This window comes from Lactuca saligna, chromosome 5 (assembly GCF_052625555.1).
Source record: "Lactuca saligna cultivar CGN05327 chromosome 5, ASM5262555v1, whole genome shotgun sequence".
Classification (NCBI taxonomy): domain Eukaryota; kingdom Viridiplantae; phylum Streptophyta; class Magnoliopsida; order Asterales; family Asteraceae; genus Lactuca; species Lactuca saligna.
In genome coordinates this window covers 246431071-246452215 of record NC_136421.1, presented here as the reverse complement: position 1 = coordinate 246452215, position 21145 = coordinate 246431071, and the positions used below count along the sequence as shown (strand labels likewise).

General features: G+C 38.5%; 2 protein-coding genes across 3 annotated transcripts; both read left to right on the top strand.

The window, feature by feature from the left end:
• Positions 1-294: 294 nt before the first annotated feature.
• Positions 295-2418, top strand: LOC145046479 (proline-rich receptor-like protein kinase PERK1). Its single transcript, XM_078994763.1, has 8 exons — positions 295-535; positions 642-1019; positions 1114-1200; positions 1520-1590; positions 1680-1756; positions 1828-1969; positions 2074-2235; positions 2362-2418. Exons 1-8 carry the CDS (start codon positions 295-297, stop codon positions 2416-2418), a joined length of 1215 nt encoding a protein of 404 aa, XP_078850889.1.
• A 10730-nt stretch (positions 2419-13148) lies between these two features.
• On the top strand, positions 13149-20869 carry LOC145047244 (coatomer subunit gamma-2-like). 2 transcript variants are annotated; one of them, XM_078995486.1, is made up of 18 exons: positions 13149-13392; positions 14840-14934; positions 15039-15089; positions 15191-15304; positions 15398-15598; positions 15919-16020; positions 16106-16213; positions 16307-16540; positions 17281-17531; positions 17612-17783; positions 18136-18291; positions 19000-19050; positions 19144-19284; positions 19361-19558; positions 19647-19778; positions 19850-20023; positions 20140-20379; positions 20458-20869. In XM_078995486.1, exons 1-18 carry the CDS (start codon positions 13350-13352, stop codon positions 20647-20649), a joined length of 2655 nt encoding a protein of 884 aa, XP_078851612.1. In that variant the 5' UTR covers positions 13149-13349; the 3' UTR covers positions 20650-20869. The 2 variants fall into 2 exon arrangements, with proteins under 2 accessions (XP_078851612.1, XP_078851611.1); XM_078995485.1 differs by having other exon boundaries at positions 14837-14934.
• The last annotated feature ends 276 nt before the right edge of the window (positions 20870-21145 follow it).

Sequence of the window (21145 nt, the reverse complement as noted above, 5' to 3'; positions counted from 1 at the left end):
TAATTCAAAGGTTCCTCAAAATTAGGAGTCCTACGAGGGTACCCTCTAATTTCTTTATCATTTTGAATTCATACACCTTATCTTTCTCTACTTTCCTTCCAAATTTACCCTCCCCTTCTCCTACAGGTACCTTCTCTAAAGTCTTTTACCCAAACTATCAAACACATATTTGTTGAAATTTCATGTTATGATCATTCATACTCATATGTCTTCTAATCTTATCTTCATGATTTTCAGATATAAATTCTGGAGGAGTGGTGGGGGTTACCCAACCGTTCATAGTAAATTACCAAAATGTCCTCAACGCCATCCAATCAAGACAAGAAGTCCACATCCGCCAACAAAAACAAAAAACATGATCATAAATCAAAAATTTCACCTTTACATAAAATGCTACCATTTTTACACGAAACAAGTATTGGAGAATCATTAGGTAGTAGTGAAGATGAAGCCATCTTAGTAGGAGCCATTACAGGGGCTGCAAGTTGTTGTTGCTGTTGTCGTCGTAGAAAGAAAAGAACACACAAAAACACAAGTATATATTAACTATTAAATTTATCTGAAAACATTATCATTAACATTTAACCATGGTTAACATTGGTTATATCATTCATATATGCTAATTTTGTGGTTTAATGTAGATAGTGGCGATTATTATAAACGAAAGTCGAGTGACATTCCACTAAAGATGCCACCACCCATGGGGTTAGGTGTGAGTAGTTTCACATATGATGAGTTGGCGACAGCGACACACGGGTTTGATAGGTCTTTGCTTTTGGGGGAAGGTGGATTTGGGTATGTTTACAAAGGGGTGTTGCCTAATGAGAAGGAGATAGCTGTGAAGAGTCTTAAGCCCAATAGTGGTCAAGGTGAACGTGAATTTCAAGCGGAGGTTGATATTATAAGTCGTGTGCATCATCCCCATCTTGTATCTCTTGTTGGATATTGTGTATCTGGGAAAAAACGGTTGTTGGTTTATGAGTTTATACCTAATCGTACTCTTGAATACCATCTTCACGGTATGTGATAAACCCAAAATGGGTTGTGATTTCTTTCTTATTTACCATTTCGCCATTGTGATTAACGTCTAACATTCATGGTTTTATCTTTTAGACAAAGGTCGCTCGGTTATTGACTGTTCAACAAGATTAAAGATTGCTTTGGGAGCAGCCAAAGGCTCCGCTTACCTTCATGAAGATTGTAAGGACTCTCCATAAATACCATACATGACAATGACAAAACACGACAGTCTTGTACTGTGTCTGTACTGTGTCTGTCTGTGTCTAGCGTGCATTGGACTGGGATTAAGACTGATGTCAATGAGACAAAAATTGCAAATTTCTTGTCCTATTCAAAAAATTGGGGCAGGGACTCTCGCTCGATATCTCGTATGTGCAAAAGACGTAAATGCCCTTTTATTGAAAATAGCACTAGAAAGTTGGTCAAGTCCAGTCTAGTATTTTCCACCATGTAATGAAAGCAACTTCAACAATTGTTGTCTAACTTTCATGGCATGTAGGCAATCCACGAATTATCCATAGAGACATTAAGGCTGCAAATATATTAATTGATAGCCAGTATGAGGCCAAGGTACTTATAGTTCTATTATCCATTCGAGCTACAATAGAGGGTAATTATGTAATAGAGTTGCTAAATTAAATACTACTAAAACTAATCAGGTGGCAGATTTCGGTTTGGCAAAGCTTTCATCTGATGATAACACTCATGTCTCAACACGCATCATGGGCACATTCGGGTACATAAAAATTATCAAACAAGATTTACCATAAAATTTCATTAATAATAAAAAGATTAATAAATGTAAAGGTACCTCGCACCTGAATATGCATCCATGGGTAAGCTGACAGAGAAGTCGGATGTGTTTTCCTATGGAGTTGTGCTCTTGGAACTGATTACTGGAAGAAGACCTGTGGAACCAGATAGTGATGAAGATAGCTTGATCGATTGGGTAAAACTTCTTACAATTTACAAATAGTTTCTTCTATGCATACATTTCATATGTAACAATTAATTACCATGTTCTTGTTATTTATGATTTATCGTGTGGTGCAGGCTGAGCCTACCCTAATGCAAGCATCAGAAGGGGGAACTTATGAACAGATGGTCGATCCAATTTTGAGGGGTAACTATAACAGGGACGAGATGCATCGAATGGTAGCATGTGCAGCTGCTTGCCTTAGGCATGCCGCAAAGAAACGCCCTAAAATGAGCCAGGTACGAATGTATTAGGCAATAGGCATGAATGACCCTCTAGTCACATAGCTATCACTAATTCACTATCAGTCTAAGCAACCTGCAAATTTCAATCGTATCAACGTATGGTATGTGTATACATGACAGATTGTGCGTGTCTTACAAGGCGAGATGTCGTTGGATGAATTGAACGAAAGTGTTTAAAAAGGAGCCGGCCTAGACATGGATCGAACGGGGGAAGCAGTGCTTATGATATGCAAGCGAAAACAGGGGGTGATACAAGATACAATACAACTCGGGAATTGTGTCGAGCCAAGAATTGTCTAGCGAGGAACTTGGTATGTCCAGCGACTTTCCCGATACGCGCCAAAAAGACAGAAACCCTTGAATGATTAAACGGAAGGGAATGCAGGAAGATAGAAGGGTAAAGAAACCAAAAAGAAAAAGTGAAAGGGCTAGATGCAAAAGTGATAGCAATAGATCGACTTTGCATGATAGATGTTTCGCCAGTAGACGTAAGTCTCGGTATATGATGCTTGTCGTGAAGATTAGCATAATTAGCATAAATAGCATAAAGCTTCGTTTAGACATTTTATCAAACAGATGGTGGGAAGGCGTCTTGGGTTTGCTTGGGTTATTCTTGACATTTGCTATGTAATTTATAACAAGTTTCTGCCATAATATTGTGGATATCTATGTCAGAACACATACACCTCTTCAGAGTAATCCGGATAAAGTATAATACCAATCTCAAGTTTGAACTTGGAAAAATAGTCGGAATATGTTGTAATTTTTTTTTTTTCGGAGTTCAACTTAAATGGTTGAAAAATAAATAAATAAATAAATAAATGGAAAGTAGCGAAGAGAATTGAAACGATTACTTTTTATCTTTAACTTTTTTTTTTTTCGATTTGAAAAGATTTGAATAGAAATAATAAAATAATTAATTTTTTTTTCACTTTTTTCAAACTCGTTTCACAAAATAAAATTTTGTTTTCCTTTTATTTTTCTTTTTTTATCTCCTAACTTTTTTTTTTCTTTTATTAAACTCGAGAACTAGGCGTAATTGTAATTCTAACTTTTAAGGCGTGTTTGGTTAGATAATTCCCTCGAACTCATGCGTTTGGTTGAACTTAAAAGGGAAAATGATTCCTAAATGAAATAAATTTTTCATGCGAAGGAAAATGATTTCTTCTTAGGTTGGATGGAAAACATTTTTTTTCATTAAGAAAAATGTCAGATTACAAAAATACCTCAATTATTTATCAAAAAACAAACACACACCACTACTGTTATCGACCATCAACCGTTATTGCTATCACCACCTACCACCACTACCGCTACCATGCCGCCATCGTAGTCTCCAACCGCCTCCATCACCCATCACCAATAGTCATCGTCGTCACCACCATCACCTGTCATCGTCATTGTCGTCGCCACCACCACCACCATTGTCACCGTCACTGCCACCACCACCGTCATTGTCACCGCTACCAACACTACTGTTGCTGCCACCACTACCATCACCGTCACCTCCGTCATCGCGACCACTGTCACCACCACCACTACTACTACCGATGTCACCACGACCACTACTACTATCGATGTCACTACCAACACTACCACCACCCATCACACTACAGTCGCTGCTGCCACTAGCACCACCGCCACCGCTACCATCACTGTAACAGCCCGGAATTTTCAGGTATTTATTATTGGTGCATTTTTTAGAATTGTGAGTGGACTCGGCGAGTTGGAGCTCGAACTCGCCGAGTAGGATCGCGATTTTGGACGCGGGTTCACGTCTGGACTTGGCGAGTCCAAGAGTGGACTCGGCAAGTCCACACTGTGTAATGAAACCCTAATTCCCAGGGTTTGAGACCTATTTAAAGGGCCTTATGGTCATCATTTGTGCTCACCAGTCCATAGAGAGAAACCCTAGAGTGCTTGAACGTTTTGAGAGAGAAAGGAAGCTATTCTTGACCTTTGTGGTGTTGTTTAGCAAAGAAGAAGGAGGTCCTAGCCAAGAGGAAGCAAAGGAGGTTGTTATACTGTGGATTTGAAGCTTAGATCATTGAACTTGAGGTATTATTTCAGCTCATCTTCTGTTTTATGGAGTATAATTGGATTTAGGGTTTCTTGTGGCCTTTGTTGGGTTGATTTGATGGCCAAATAGTCCCTTGCTAGTGATGAGGCTTTGGATCTGGATCCATAGAGGTCCAAATAGCCTCATTCATCAAGCTTTATGAAGAACAATGAAGGTTATGACCTTGAGTTGTGGTATTAGTGGCTAAATCATCATATATGGTCATATAGAGGTTTTATGTGCATCAAGATAGCGACTTTACGTGATAAATAAGCTTGAAAGGACTGTTTCTATGAGTTAGTGGAATAGATCTGACCTTAGGAGTGAGTTTGAGTCGTTGCATGGCATGGACTCGCCGAGTCCGAAGAACAGACTCGACGAGTAGCATGAAGATTTCCTAGCACCACTCAGCGAGTGGTCTTGCCGAGTTGAGGGATTGACTCAGTGAGTCAGGTTGACAGGTGGACTGAGTCAAGCTGGGACTCGCCGAGTTGTTCTTAAGACTTGGCGAGTTGAGTCGTGGAGGCCCCACAACTCATGCCAGGTGGAACTCGTCGAGTTAGGAGAATACTCGACGTGTCAGGTGAGGATTTAAGGGAAATCAGTGTATGCGCTTAGACTCGCCGAGTCGTTATAGTGCACTCGCCGAGTCCGGTCAAAGTTGACCATTGACCATTGACCAGTGTTGACCTATGTTGACTTGTTTAGGGATAGTCAACCTTAGTTGGGAAAGTGTTAATTAGAGATGTATTGTGATATAGGAGGACTATAGCTCGGGAGATCGAGCACTAGTGATTTCAGGGATTTACGATTACCGAGACACGCAAGGTGAGTCTTCTCACTATACTTTACCTTGAGTAGGTAAATAGAGTTATGTGATACAATGCTTGTATGCTATATTTATATGTTATGTGTTGCGCTGCATTATTCTTTGTGAATTATGTTGTGCATGTTTACAAAGTTAGAACCTGAGGGTTCACAGAGTTTGGGTGCACGGACCCACAGAGTTATAGCCTCAAGTGGCTAATATGTGTTATATGTGGTATTTTGGGGAACTCACTAAGTTTTGTGCTTACAGTGTTTGGTGTTATTTGTTTCAGGTACTAGTGACGACCGCGGGAAGGCGTCGGCTTGATCCGTACACACGCATGAGATTTATGATTTTGAGATCTTGAGATTTTTGTATTAATTGGATTGAATGTTCAAAATGGTTGTTTTATTATTATTAAGTGAATTATGGTTTATAAAATTTGAAAATTTTGTTTTGAAATTTATGGTATTACAAGTTGGTATCAGAGCCTTGGTTTGAGGGATTCGGGTACACCTTCAGGAGTATTTGAACTCAACCTGAGGATTTGGAAAAATATTTTCAAAAGAGAACCAAATTTTTCTAAAAGTAAAAGATTTTTAGGGAAATCCAGAGAAGAAACGTGTGTACGATCAGTCAGCGCCCGAACGATGATTTCCCAAAATACCCTTATATTATATGTTTATGAAAATTGATATGATGTATTCTCTTGCTAGAGTAGGCTAGGTATTCCTATTAGGACTAGAGTGCCCTGATTTGTGATGCCTTAGCCTAGGGAGAGGTGAGCTGCTATGAGATGCTTGAGAGTGAATAGGTAGCAGCGAGGAGCTTATGAGAGATCTATTAGAGAGTGATAGAGTACATGGAAATTGGGATCCGAAGAGGAGGATTTGGGGTGTATACTGAAGCGGTGTGGACAGTAGTATTGGGCCCGTACTACTGAAAGCACCGGGGCGGTATACGGTCCAAGTAAGAATCTTCGAAATGCCAAGGATCAAGGAGGGATGAGTTGTCAAGTGTGAGTATGCTCGAGCGGATTCTAATTTATCATATGTTGTATTTCAGAGGTTGATCATGGTGAGGACATGTCATATGCCAGAGGGCGTCGGGGCTAGTGATGAGGAGATCCGTCAAATCATTAATGATGAGGTGGTTACGGTCATCAGGGCAGAGATACCAGAGATGTTCGGGTCTATTAAGACCGTACTGATTGAGACTTTCGACGAGCGTTATGCTGCACTTTCTGAGGCTGCTGTTGCGGCAGCCACCGCAACTGTTGCTGCTGCGAGGCCGCAGGGTGGTGATGCGTTGATGTTCCGGGAGTTCAGCAACACGAAACCGCCAGAGTTTGATGGGACCCAGGACCCGGTGGCGGCTATGAGATGGATTTCTGACATAGAGGGGTGTTTCTTCACTTGCTCATCTCCTGAGCATTTGAGAGTACGGTTCGCGCTGAACCAGCTTCGCTTGGGAGCGAAGGACTGGTGGAAGTTTGTCACAACACACTTTTCGCCTGCTGAGCTTGCGGCAGTGACCTGGGAGAGGTTCACTGCCATGTTTTGAGATGAGTACGTTCCCCAGGTGGAGAGGGACCGTTTGGACCAGGAGTTTCTGACCCTCAAGCAGGGTACTGAGTCTGTTACGGTGATTACCAGGATGTTTCACGAGAGGGCGATGTTCTGCCCTGAGCACGTGTCCATTGAGCAGGCATGTATGAGTCGGTATTTGAGTATCTTGAGGCGAGACATTCAGGAGTTTGTGGCGAACTCCTCATACCGGACATTTGCTGAGCTTCAGGCAAATGCCCGGAAGAGGGAGATCGAGCTGGAGACTCAGGCTAGGGAGGAGGCTGAGTCTCAGGGAAGGGATCGGCGACCGGCACAATTTCAGCCGGCAGCCAAGCGGGCCAAGCCCGCTGATCACAAATCAGGGATCCAGAATGGCCGCACTTTTGGAAAGTGCGGCAAGGGTCATGATGGAGTATGTAGAGCTGGATCTTGCTACAAATGTGGCAAGGAGGGACATATGGCCAAGGACTGCCCCAAGGGGTTTGCAGTGTGTTTCCACTGCAACCAGACCGGACACCGGAAGGTGGAGTGTCCGCAGTTACGGGGATCAGCTCAGGGAGCACTTCAGGGATCTGCCCCTGCCGCCATCAGAGCTACCGAGAGTTGGGCAGTGAAGGTCGAGGCGCCGAGGGCACGTGGGAGAGCGTTTCAGTTGATCGTGGAGGAGGTCCGCACAACGCCCGATTTCGTAGCTGGTATGTATGCTTTCGTGTATTTATTGTAATGCTGAGATATTATGCTTATATTATGTTATGCGTAAGTACTTTTCTTGTGAATTCTGTACCTGCCTTGATATTATTTGACTCGGGTGCGAGTCGGTCTTTTGTATCTTTGGCTTTTAGTCAGCACATCAGTGTTAGTCGCGAGGCGCTGAGTCGGCCTCTGAGAGTTTCCATAGCTGTATATATGCCACGGAGGTGATCCATGGGTGCGTACTCGAGATTTTTGGTGTTCAGTTCCCGATTGATTTGGTTCCTACTGCCATGGGGGATGTCTGTGTCATTGTGGGCATAGATTGGTTGAGCAGATTCGGTGTGGTTATCAACTGCGAGCGACAGCTAGTGACCATACGAAACCCTAGTAGAGGAGTTCTTACAGTGCACGGCGAGGGTACCCGTTCTGGATCAGCATTTTGTTCGGCCGCTAGGGTGAGGTAGTGTCTACAGCAGGGCTGTAAGGGTTTTGTGGCGTACGTGTCAGATACGCGGGTTGATTCCAAGAGGCCGAGGTCGGTGGAGTAGGTTCCTATAGTGCGTGAGTTCCCGGATGTCTTTCCAGAGGAGTTGTCGGGTGTGCCTCCCGTGAGGCAAGTAGAGTTCAGTATCGATTTGGTCCCGGGGGCCGCGCTTATCGCTAAGGTGCCTTATTGTCTTGCACCTCCAGAGATGCAAGAGTTATCCTCGCAGCTTCAGGAGCTGCTAGGGAAAGGGTTTATTCGGTCGAGCAGCTCGCCGTGGGGAGCGTCTATTCTGTTTGTCAAGAAGAAGGATGGTTCACACTGGATGTGCATTGATTACCGGGAGTTGAACAACCTGATGGTCAAGAACCGTTACCTGTTACCAAGGATCGACGATTTGTTCAACCAGTTGCAGGGAGCATCTTGGTTCTCCAAGATCGATTTGAGGTCTGGATACCATCAGGTAAGGGTGTGAGATGGGGACGTCCAGAAGACAGCGTTTAGGACGCGTTATGGGCACTATGAGTTTGTGGTGATGCCTTTCGGACTCACCAATGCCCCGACAGTGTTCATGGATCTCATGAACCGGGTGTGCAGGCCGATGTTGGATCGGTCGGTGATTGTATTCATTGATGATATTTTGGTATATTCGAGATCTAGAGAGCAGTATGAGGAGCATTTGAGGCAGATCCTCGGAGTTCTGAGGTCGGAGAGGCTTTATGCCAAATTCTCCAAGTGCGATTTCTGGTTGCGGGAGGTCCAGTTCCTAGGACATCTTGTTAACCAGGAAGGGATATTGGTCGACCCAGCCAAAGTTGAGGCGGTGATGAGTTGGGAGGTGCTGAGGTCACCCTCCGAGATCAGGAGTTTTCTAGGGTTGGCCGGTTATTACCGGAGATTTATCAGGGATTTCTCTAAGATCACAGTGCCACTCACTAGGTTGACCCGGAAGGGTGTCGCTTTTACATGGGGCCCCGAGCAGCAGGCCTCCTTTGAGACGTTTCGCCAAATGTTATGCGAGGGCCCGGTGTTAGCCCTCCCGGAGGGAATGGAGGACTTTGTAGTATACTGTGTGCATCGATCTTGGGGTTGGGAGCGGTGCTAATGCAGAGAGGGCATGCGATAGCATATGCTTCGAGGCAATTGAAGCCTCATGAGATGAGGTATCCCACCCATGACCTAGAGTTGGGGGCAATGGTGTTCGCCCTCAAGATTTGGCGCCACTATTTGTATGGGGTTCGGTGTACGATATACACGGACCATAAGGGTCTGAAGTATTTAATGGATCAGCCCATCCTAAATATGCGACAGAGGAGGTGGTTGGATGTGGTTAAGGATTACGATTGTGAGATCCTGTACCATCCGGGCAAGGCTAATGTGATAGCCGACGCCCTGAGTCGCAGGGCGGAGAGTGCCCCATTGCGAGATGTATGTTTGCGGTTGACCGTGATGACTCCGGTGTTGGACACCATTCGAGGAGCACAGGCTGAGGCAGTGAGGTCAGAAAACCAGAAGAGGGAGCGAGTTGTTGGGTTGGTATCGGAGTTCGTTACCGATGGACGGGGGCTTATGACTTTTCAGGGGCGTATTTAGGTACCGTTTGTGGGAGGAACGCGTACCATTTTGTTAATGTTCGTTGATACCATCATTTCAGTAATGATTGGGAAGATGATTGTTTTTTCGACCCTAGTGGTCATATCAATCAAGTTCGACTAAGATAAGTGTGTTAAGTGGTTCAGAGAACCAAGTTCGATGTAGCATCTAACTTAAGCCAAAAGATTGAAGTAAAAGATAATTTAAGCGATCAATAGAATTATCGCGATTGTTGTTAAAGGAAGAAGCTTTGTATCTAGAAGTGCTACATGCTATAATGTGATTATATCACAATAGAACATGAAGGAAGATATATTTCGTTCTGGAATTTGACTCTAAAAGACCTGAGTCTAAGCGTTGCATCATACAATAAGAGGTCATCAGAACATGACCCATCGACCTGTTATGATAATCGAAGTAAAGAACTTATCCCAAGTTAATTCTGGTTAAGAAAGAGAAAGAGTCTCCAATAAAGATCAAGTCTGAAACTCGAAGGTTATGATTGCAAGTCCAACATGAGATAACGAGCATGTGCAAGATTGAGCACCGCTAGTAGTCAAGAGATCTAAGAGTTGGATACTCATTTAAAAGGACATAAGAGTTACGATAATTACCTAAGATAAAAATATAACATATGGAGTCATTATACAAGCCTTATTTCATTGATGATTCCGGGACGTAATCAACCTAATTGAGAGATAATTGTAACCTCCACATATTCGGGCTAGTCAATTTAGAGACAATAAGCGTCAAAAACATTTTTTTTGACAGAAGATTATTTAGAGTAAATAATCTTAACCAAGTTATAGTATATGTCACAAGGATTCCGTGCATATAAAGAACACTAAAATCCGACTTATAACGAAGAAGTTATGACCTGACGAAGTTTTGCGACAAAACCGGCACGAATCCGCGAATCGTAAAAAGTGAATTTTGGATAAACTACTTTTTAGCCTTATAGATCTAAATGAAAGTCGTAGTATATGTTAAACCGATAACGTACATAAAAAGAACGTCCAAATCTGACTTCGTTTGAAGAAGTTATGATTTTTCTAAGATTTTACATACCAGTATACAACCCGGAAATCGAATTTTAGTTCAATCGGTTTTTAGCTGAAATCACCTAAATGAGAGCTGAATATCTCATTAATAGGAGCTCAACGATATAAAGACATATGAAAATGGATGTCGGATGACAAAATTATGAATTTTTAACGGACTTTAATTGTTTAAGCTTGTTAAAATATAACTTTAAAAATAAAGTCAAAATTAACCGATAAAGTCTAAACGAAAGTTGTAGATCACGTCGCTACATACGTGTGGATATAAAAAATGTCAAAAATGGAGCTTGTATGCGAAAGTTACAGATTTTAGAAGATAATTAGTTTTTGGAGTAATCTGCGAGTGACACGTGGCACGATATGAGCCACTGCTTCTTCTCCACGCCTTGCCACCAGATGGTGACACTTGGTACCTCAACACGATGTATTGGGGCTCAGAACACGCCGTGTTAGTCAGATTTAAGCCTATAAATGGAGGCGCAAATCACCCCATTTCTTCACACCTTTCCATTTCTCTTCTCCCAAACCTTTTAAGCTTTTCCCTAGCACTTCCCAAATGTTAGAGGCCAGTCCCAGAGCGCCAGAAAGCCCACAGAAGAAGAGCTTTCAGCTCAGAAGTTCTGCCCGAGCAGAGCTCGGTTCCTCACTAAACCATATTGTAAGTAAGTTATGCTTACCCTGCTTTAAATATAACTTATGTTAAAGTTCATTATCATTATTACGAAGCTATAAAAAAGATTTATCAGTGATTCCAATATGTTATAGTGATTGATCTACTTATGGGGATGATGTCTAGGTTGTGATTTAGTGAGGTGTTTAAAGTGAGATTTCCAAACAATATATTTCGTATACCAAACAAACCTTACATCCGATATGATCCTACCTGGTTGTTTCTTAAATGATAGATTATGAAAGTAGACTTTGAGTTAATGATGAATCTAGACTAATAATTAATCACAATAAATATTAGACTAAAATCTAGTAATAATGATACTAGGTTTTGTCGAAAGAAAAGAAAATTGTTAGGAGCAAAGTGCTGCCCAAATTCCGAGTCATCACTTTAACAAGTGAGTGTATAGTTACTTTCATCTCACACACAGATATAAAATATTTAATATAAACTACATGCTATGTGTGCATATTATATGTGTTCTTGATATCTATGTTGGATGAATGATTTATACATGTTTTACGTGATTTAAACCGTATATGTATTTTTTTATACCTGTAAATATATTGGGTAAAGATGGATAGAAGAGTAAGGGGAGATAGGTGATAGAAAGGTGATGATAACCAGGTGATGATAAATATACGGTGACGAATAGGTGATGTGAGATAAGAGATGAATATGAGATGCCATAATCTTGACCTGCGATGTTGCGATGTAGTCATCTACCATAGTATAGACGGCGACCACTACTAATATAGAAAAGTCATGTGGAAACACTGACATGCTCGTAACCTGTAGGTGATGAATTACGAGTTCAGGCGATGTAATAACTACGTATTCATGCGATGATACTCTAACCCTTACTGGACACGTATTAGGGGAGTAATCCCTGAATCAGTACTATCTATGCGATGTAGGCGACGATCCTTAGGAAAATCCCTATTAGATAAACATTGACAACCATGGACTTAGTGCCTATTAGATAAACGTTGGCAATTATGGATTTAGTATTCGATAGATGAATATTGGCGGCTATAGACTTAGTGTCTAATAGATAACATCGACAACTATAAACTTAGTGCCTATTAGATAAACCTCGACAATGATTGACTTCATGCGTATTCCATAGGACAATCCTTAGGAATGGATGAATGAAGGATAAATGATTCTTATAGTAGATCCTTAAGAATATAAAAGATAATGGGAATGGGTAGTTGGGTTAATTGTTTGATGATTAAACATAATAATTATATTATTGTGTTATTTCAATTGTAGGGTTTTGTAAAAATATATTATCCTCTTATTGATGTCATGCCTTTGTATATGGCCTTCGTTATGGTGTCAAACTATATCCCATTCACAATTGTAAGACTATTTTGGTTGTGAGATTTCATAAGTAAAAAAGTTAAAGACTAAGTATAAACCCCAAGCAAAAAAGCCTTTCAATCAACATGAACCCACAAATTGAGCTTTCAACTACATTAGCCAAGTTGAAGGAAGAGGTTGTTACAGAATTGATAGCGGCGATCGATCAATAATAATTATTGTAGTTGCTAGTTGATGTGGGAAAACTACTTTGGTGAAAATGCTATACCATGCTCCGATGAGGAGTTCATCACAAATACTATCCAGGGTAAGTCAAATGTGGGTTTGAGAGAGAGAGAGTGTGTGAGAGAGAAATGTATTAGATCATTTTTTTAAAATTAAGAAGGTATTAAAATAATACGTGTGCTGAAGGGAGAGCCAATTGGAAAGACAAAAATACCCCTTCTCTTTACGGTAGATAACATTAGGTTGTAACTTATTGTATCAACAGGCACCATAGCAAAAAAAAAAAAAAGATCCAATTTGGACTATTAGTATACCAATAAATCTTTTTGGATCAAAACTATATATTTCTGACAACTGCAAGGACTATTTTTGTAATTTTGTCAAAAATTAACTATTTTATGTAAAGCGTTAACACACACACATTTTATAGTATTTGCAGATTGCAACCCTCCGTCAAAAAATTCTCTTGCAAGGATAGAAGGAGAGAGACGAGAGGAGATCTGCTCGTAAACTTCCAGTTGGGCTCACAATCTCACTCATACCGACACAGAAGACGGAGATCTGATTCATTTTTGCAATCCATTGGACGTCTAGGTTTATAATTCTTATTCTTTCATTCTAATGGCGCAGTACGTGAAGAAAGACGATGATCGCGACGAGGAAGGTAAGACTTCGAATTTCTACCTCGTTTTTTGAATTATCTGATAAATTTTTTCAATTTCGTCGATTTGGCTCGTTATTGCTGTTCGTCAGTATCACTGTGATTCAAGTGATCTCCGATTTCAATTTAGATCTGCATTGTGGTTAAATAGGTCGTGTATGTAAATTTAGCAAATCTGATTTGCAAGCTCTTGAAATCATTATGTCGGTCGATCTCATTGTTACTAATGGTATTGGTGTTGCGAAATCCAGTTGACTTGACTGTGTATTACGGATGTTTGGCCTATTACTGCTATTCTTAGGTGCTATTGTGTGATTTAGATGATTTCCATTTTCATTATAGATCTACATTGTGGTTAAATAGGTCGTGAAAGCAGTTTAGTTAAGCTGAATTTTAAGCTGTTGAGATTACTATATCAGTGGATCTGATTGTTTCTGATGATAATGGTGTTTGTGAAATCAGGTTGGCTTGACTGTATGTTTAATGAGATTTGATGGAACTAAAATAGAATATGTAAATTACTGAGATTTCCAACAATTATATGAGATGTTCTCTAGGAATGAAAAAGGCCTAAAATGTATCATTCCTACATTTTCTTAAATACCGAATCAAATCTGATTAAATGGTGAAGCATTTATCTTATAGAAATTTTCAAAAATCGAGTTCTGCATGTCTTGGTTATTGTATAGGGGTAAGTCTTGTTTCTAAGGTGATGTCAACAAATTATATGCTTTTGATGTGTTGATGGTAATCTTGATCAATGTATTTTTGTAAATTGAGATCATCAGATCTTGTTTGGTGATTAAAAGAAATAGAATAAGGCTGTGTGTGGAATTTCACAAATGTTATAGTTCCATCAGCTCCCCACACTGATAACCAAACAAAAGAATCCAAAAAATGAGGTAGGAATTCATAGGCACGTTCTGTGTTTGTCATGATCATGTCATTGAGCCTCAGTGTCTCTAGTATCATTTTTGTTGTTATGTTGATATTCAGTTCATTTCCATTTCATTGCTAGATCTACTTTGTGTTTGAATAAGTCCAAGTGTCCAACCTATAATTTCAGCTAATCTGATAGGCAAGCTCAAAGATTACAAAGACTTAAAGAGCTGATGGAACAATGATATAATTTATAGGTTATGTGATTGACCTCGATTAATAAAATATTCTTGAGCAATTTCACCCCCTTAAGTACAACTAGTAATTCCTACGAAGAAGGGAAGAGCATATCTAACTGATAATTGATTACAGCTTCTGAGTACTGCACATTTGGTTTTTAACCCATGAAAAGGTCTTGCATCTTTTGTAGCATTGAGTCATCAACCAATGTTTTACACTTTAGATTGGTTGTAGATGATACAGATCAGTGTACCCTTGTAACTTCATTGTTACTGAATTTGGTCTACACTTGTAAATAATTAAAATGAGGTCTCTTTGTCATGTGCAGCAGAGTACTCCCCCTTTTCTGGAATCGAGAAAGGAGCAGTTCTTCAGGAAGCTAGGGTCTTCAATGATCCTCAGTTAGATTCAAGGAGATGTTCACAGGTGCTTCTTTTTATGTCAACACCTGATTTGTGACACATTATTTGTTTTATTGTTCTCTTACATGAACATGATCTAATATATAATATTTCTTCTTTGGTGGCCAGGTTATCACCAAGCTGCTTTATCTTCTGAATCAAGGTGATACCTTTACAAAGGTCAGATTTTTGACTGGTCAAAAAGACAACACCAGATCTTTTATCCATCTTGGTTACATCATATTAGTATTTAATATTTTATTGTCGCTCTTTATTTGTAGGTTGAAGCCACAGAAGTTTTCTTTTCAGTAACAAAACTTTTCCAGTCTAAAGATATTGGATTAAGAAGAATGGTTTATTTGATCATAAAGGAGCTCTCTCCCTCTGCAGATGAGGTCTCAGATAATTAATTTTATATTCCTTATTTGTGTATCAGATTTTATGCTGTTATATTTGAATGACATGCTACATTTCCTTGTGCTATGAAGGTTATTATAGTCACGAGTTCCCTTATGAAAGACATGAATAGCAAGACTGATGTGTATCGGGCAAATGCTATTCGTGTTCTCTGTCGCATCACAGATGGGACCCTTCTGACTCAGATTGAGAGATACTTAAAACAAGCTATTGTTGACAAAAACCCTGTAGTTGCCAGTGCAGCCCTAGTCAGTGGTATCCATTTGCTCCAGGTACAACTTAACTAGTGTTTGGTGTGATGGAATCATGGAAGGAATGGAATGGTTCATTCCATTGTAATGAGAAAAAAAATGTTTGTTTTTCCTGAGCTTTTTATTATCTTTAATTTTCAGTTTTCGTAAATCAAAGTTGTTATTATAAATAAAATAATGGTATAGAATATAGATTACAGAATAGAGGTAAAATTATATAAAAATTTCATTCCATTCCTACAAGCCAACTAAATATGATCATGGAATGTAATGGTTCATTCTATCTCGTGTTACTATTATTATTTATTTATCTCTACTTATCTTATATCCTTGTATCTTAGACAAACCCAGAGATTGTGAAAAGATGGAGCAATGAAGTACAAGAAGCTGTTCAATCTAGGGCTGCACTTGTACAGTTTCATGCCCTTGGTTTGCTCCACCAGGTACTGTTACAAATGGGCCTCATGTGAAATTTTTTGCATTGCATACCAATACCATTCATTAAAAAAAAATCGGATATATTTCCAGATAAGACAAAACGACCGCTTAGCTGTCAGCAAATTAGTTACCAGCTTAACAAAGGGTACTGTTCGTTCACCTTTAGCCCAATGCCTACTCATCCGTTACACCAGTCAGGTACTTTTGTAGTTTTGTTCACTCTGTTGTTTTTGAATTTTTTTTTTCTTCTCTAAAGTAAATATCTGAATATAATTAAATAATTGTTTTCAGGTTATTAGGGAGTCGAGCATGAACAGTCAACCTGGGGACCGCCCATTTTATGACTATTTGGAAAGTTGTCTCCGCCACAAATCAGAGATGGTTATTTTTGAAGCTGCAAGGGCAATAACGGAATTAAGTGGTGTTACTAGCAGAGAATTGACACCTGCAATAACTGTCCTACAGCTCTTCTTAAGTTCCTCTAAGCCAGTACTTCGATTTGCTGCTGTCCGCACATTAAACAAGGTCATTTTCTCGTCCTCTGTAGTGAATCTGATTGTTCTTCTTTGGTATGCAGTAATCAAAGAGGGAATGGAATTGTGTATCATGAAGTGATGACAAAACCATGTCTGTCTGCCATTGGAATGGAATAGAGCACTCCTCATGGAATGTGATTCTTTCTCCTCGACTGATTGTCCGTCCATGAGGAGGTGGTGCTTTTTCATTCCTTGATGGAATAGAATGATACTATAATTCTAAATTATTTTTATTTATACAGTATTCAATAACAATAATGTTTAAAAAAAGTTCAAACCTTCAATTAGTTTTTTTTGTCATTTTCCAAAAATAACTAAAATTATCTTTTGATTACAGTTTTTTTTAAAGCTTATGCTAGCAATTTTTTAGAGTGATAATTTTTTTTAACTATATGAAATACGTATAGAATATGTTTATAAGTTTATTCCAACGGCATGAAATATATTTATATATAGATTATTTAACGATATATCCTTATTTGATTATTTTTATTTATTTATCAGTTTAATTTAATTTAGTTTTTTAATTGTACACAACAAACATCATTAAATAACTTATTCCATTCCTTCAACTCAACCAAACATATGATAATAGAACACAATAACCCATTCCTTTACTTTGTCTCCTTTGTGATTCCATATTTCCATTTCATCATACCAAACAAAACCCATAATATCTTTCCCCTTATCTATATCCTGATAGATAACATCGGGTGTCATCATGTACAGGTGGCGATGACTCAACCAATGGCAGTAACTACCTGCAACATAGATATGGAGAGTCTAATTTCAGACCAAAACAGAAGTATTGCTACCCTTGCCATTACCACACTTCTGAAAACAGGAAATGAATCAGGCGTTGATCGTTTGATGAAGCAAATTACAAACTTCATGTCTGACATTGCTGATGAGTTCAAAATTGTTGTGGTTGATGCCATTCGATCATTATGTTTGAAGTTCCCCCTGAAATTCAGAACATTGTAAGTCTCTTCAACTTCATTTCTTCCCAAAATTCAACATGTAATATAACCAAAATGTAATTTTCTACTTTCTTTATTAGGATGAATTTCTTAAGCAATATATTGAGAGAGGAAGGTGGGTTTGAGTACAAAAAAGCAATCGTTGATTCAATTGTTACTATTATAAGAGATATCCCAGATGCAAAAGAGGGCGGCCTCCTTCACCTCTGTGAATTCATCGAGGATTGTGAATTCACATATCTTTCAACACAGGTTATCATTTCTTTCTTCTATTTTCTTTTTAACTTTAGAGTAAATTACAAAACTGGTCCCTGTGCTTCGTGCTTTTTATTGTGTTTAGTCCAAATTTGGAAAAGGTTTCATATCGATTTGGTCTCTGTAACCTTGAAATCAGGAGAAAAATCAGAATGTCTTGGGGTCCAAATCAATATGAAACCTTGAAATAAGGACCAAAATTGAAAATATTTCAATTCTGGACTAAATGATTAAAATCAGAAAGCTCAGGGACCATTTTTGTAGTTTAATATAAATTTTATCTAGCTTTTATCGTTTTTATATTTCCATTGGTCATTTATTTTACTAAACTTTTTTACTTCATTTTTAGATTCTTCATTTTCTTGGAATTGAGGGACCAAAAACAGCAGACCCCAGCAAATTCATACGCTATATATATAACCGTGTCATACTTGAAAACGCAACTGTTCGAGCCAGTGCAGTTAGCACTTTGGCAAAGTTTGGAGCTATGGTTGACTCACTCAAGGTAAGTTTGGTGCTATCTTCAAATTTTATTCTAGTAAGTCACAAATATATAGTGTATTCAGCTTTTTTATTTTTTTTGTCATGAACAAAAGAAAATTATTTACAGAATTCATGTATCTATTTAAAGTTTTATGATTTTTATAAAAAATTACTTCAAGCCAATATCATATACCATATACATGGAATCTGTTTTTCCAAACTATTTATAAAAAGGTAACATTAGCTCATTAATATAAACGTAAGCCAAATAATATCTTAATATAAAACATGTTGGTGGGTGAAGAACAAAATGGTCATTTTAAATGTTAAATAATTTGAAAACTTATACTTGTTAAGACAAATAAAAATAAATGTTATATTTTAGAAAGTAGTTCAACACTAATAAAATCAAGAAAAAATTATGAAATTACAGATTTGGTCCCTGTGGCATACTGTCTTTTTCTTATTTAGTTTTGGTCCAAGGGCAAACTGGTCATTTAAAAAAAAAAAACTAACAGCTGCGTAGTATTTAGATTTAACGATTCAAGGACCAAAATAGTTATAAAACATCAAAATAAGGACCAAATTTGCAAACCGATTCCTTTTGAGACCAAAACTGAAAAAAGTGTTAAACTCAGTGTCCAAAATGCAAAATTAAAACTTATTTTTTCTTTTATTAATATTGAAGTACTTGATTGTCTTAACTAACACGGATTCATAATATTTTCAGCCTCGTATATTTGTTCTGTTGAGGCGCTGTTTATACGATAATGATGATGAGGTTAGTTGTATTCATAAAGCAGTATGTAACGTTTGATTTTAAATCTATATACAGTTGAAAAACATTTGACTACTTTTTGGGAGTCATGTGTAGGTTCGTGACAGGGCTACACTATATCTGAATACCCTTGGAGGTGATGGTTCTGTTGTTGAAACTGATAAAGATGTAAAGGAATTTCTCTTTGGGTCACTGGATCTCCCACTGGTCAACCTCGAGACTAGTTTGAAAAACTACGTAAGTCACCACACAAAATTTTGTCACTTTTTTCATTTCCTACAATAATTATTTTTTTTAAAATTTGCGAATACAGGAACCATCAGACGAACCCTTTGATATCAATTCTGTATCAAGGGAAGTCAAATCTCAGCCATTTGCTGAGAAAAAAGCTCAGGCTAAAAAGCCCACTGGTCTTGGTGCTCCACCAGCTGGCCCCACTTCAACAGTTGATACTTATGAAAAGTTACTCTTATCAATCCCAGAGTTTTCAACGTTTGGACAGCTTTTTAAGGTTCCTTCCTTAACCTACTGATATGTGATATCCCATGGTTTTCTTTCAACTTATTATCCTGATTAAAGGTTCATGTTTCTTTAACCAGTCATCTGCACCAGTGGAGCTGACTGAAGCTGAAACGGAGTATGCGGTTAATGTTGTCAAACACATATTCGATAAGTATGTTGTGTTCCAGTACAACTGTACCAATACGATCCCTGAGCAGTTATTGGAAAATGTATGGATGCTTTTTGAGTCATGATGCTTGCTTTTTTTAGTAAAATAAAACTAACAAATACAAAATGTTAGGTCACGATTGTTGTGGATGCTTCAGAAGCAGAAGAATTTGAAGAATTAGCAACCAAGCCATTAAGATCCCTGCCATACGATACACCAGGACAAACATTTGTTGCATTTGAAAAACCAGAAGGTGTTCCATCTATTGGCAAATTTTCCAATGTCTTGAGGTTCATTGTTAAAGAGGTAATAAATTAAATACTATCCAAATATCCAATCCTGTTTTTCTTAACCATTTCATTACATTGTCCTTTGTGGTTCCATTCCATGATACCAAAGAAACTCTTGTATATAAATTCCAGGTTGATCCTTCGACTGGTGAGGCTGAGGAAGATGGTGTGGAAGATGAATATCAACTGGAGGAATTTGAGGTGGTTGCATCAGACTACATGCTTAAAGTCGGGGTCTCAAATTTCCGAAATGCATGGGAAAGCTTATCCCCGGATTTCGAGCGTGTTGATGAATACGGCCTTGGTCCAAGGGAAAGTTTGAAAGAAGCCGTGAACACTGTCATCAACCTTCTTGGCATGCAGCCTTGTGAAGTAAGTAAATGAAATCCATACGATACGTTGTTTAAATAGATATATAAAAATGACTAAAATTTATATGCTATGTTTCAGGGGACAGAAGTGGTTGCAGCCAACTCAAGATCACACACGTGTTTGTTATCGGGTGTGTACATAGGCAATGTGAAGGTGCTTGTTCGCTTATCGTTTGGAGTTGATGGTGCCAAAGAGGTTGCAATGAAACTTGCTGTCAGATCTGAGGATGAACTTGTAAGTGATGCTATTCATGAACTTGTAGCCAACTAGTCCCTTTTTTGTATTTTGTATTTTGTTCTTTTTGGAGTTTTTGATTTACAAAATTATGAGACTGGTGGTTGAGTTTGAGATTAAGGGGATATAAAATTGTTCTTTTTGTCTAGTCAATAAGGATTATTTGAAGATAGTTTTGTGAACAATGCTAAGACATACATGTGGTTGATATTTTGTGGTGTAAACAAGAAGAAATAGTATATGTATTTTGCTTTCACTTCTTGCGATTAGTAGTGTCATATATAACAACATTTAACACAACCAGTCCATCAAACCTAGGCAAAATGTCCTTACATTATAGCATAATCTACAATTCTTTCTTAACAGCTATGTTCGATGCATTTTATTTGTAAAGAACAGAAATATATATATCAAAATCATAAACATTAATATTATTATATGATAATTTGGTTCATGTCTAAAAGATCTTTTAATATGGATACAATAAAGACAACCAACAAGTAAATTGTAATCAAAACTAGACCTGGCAAAA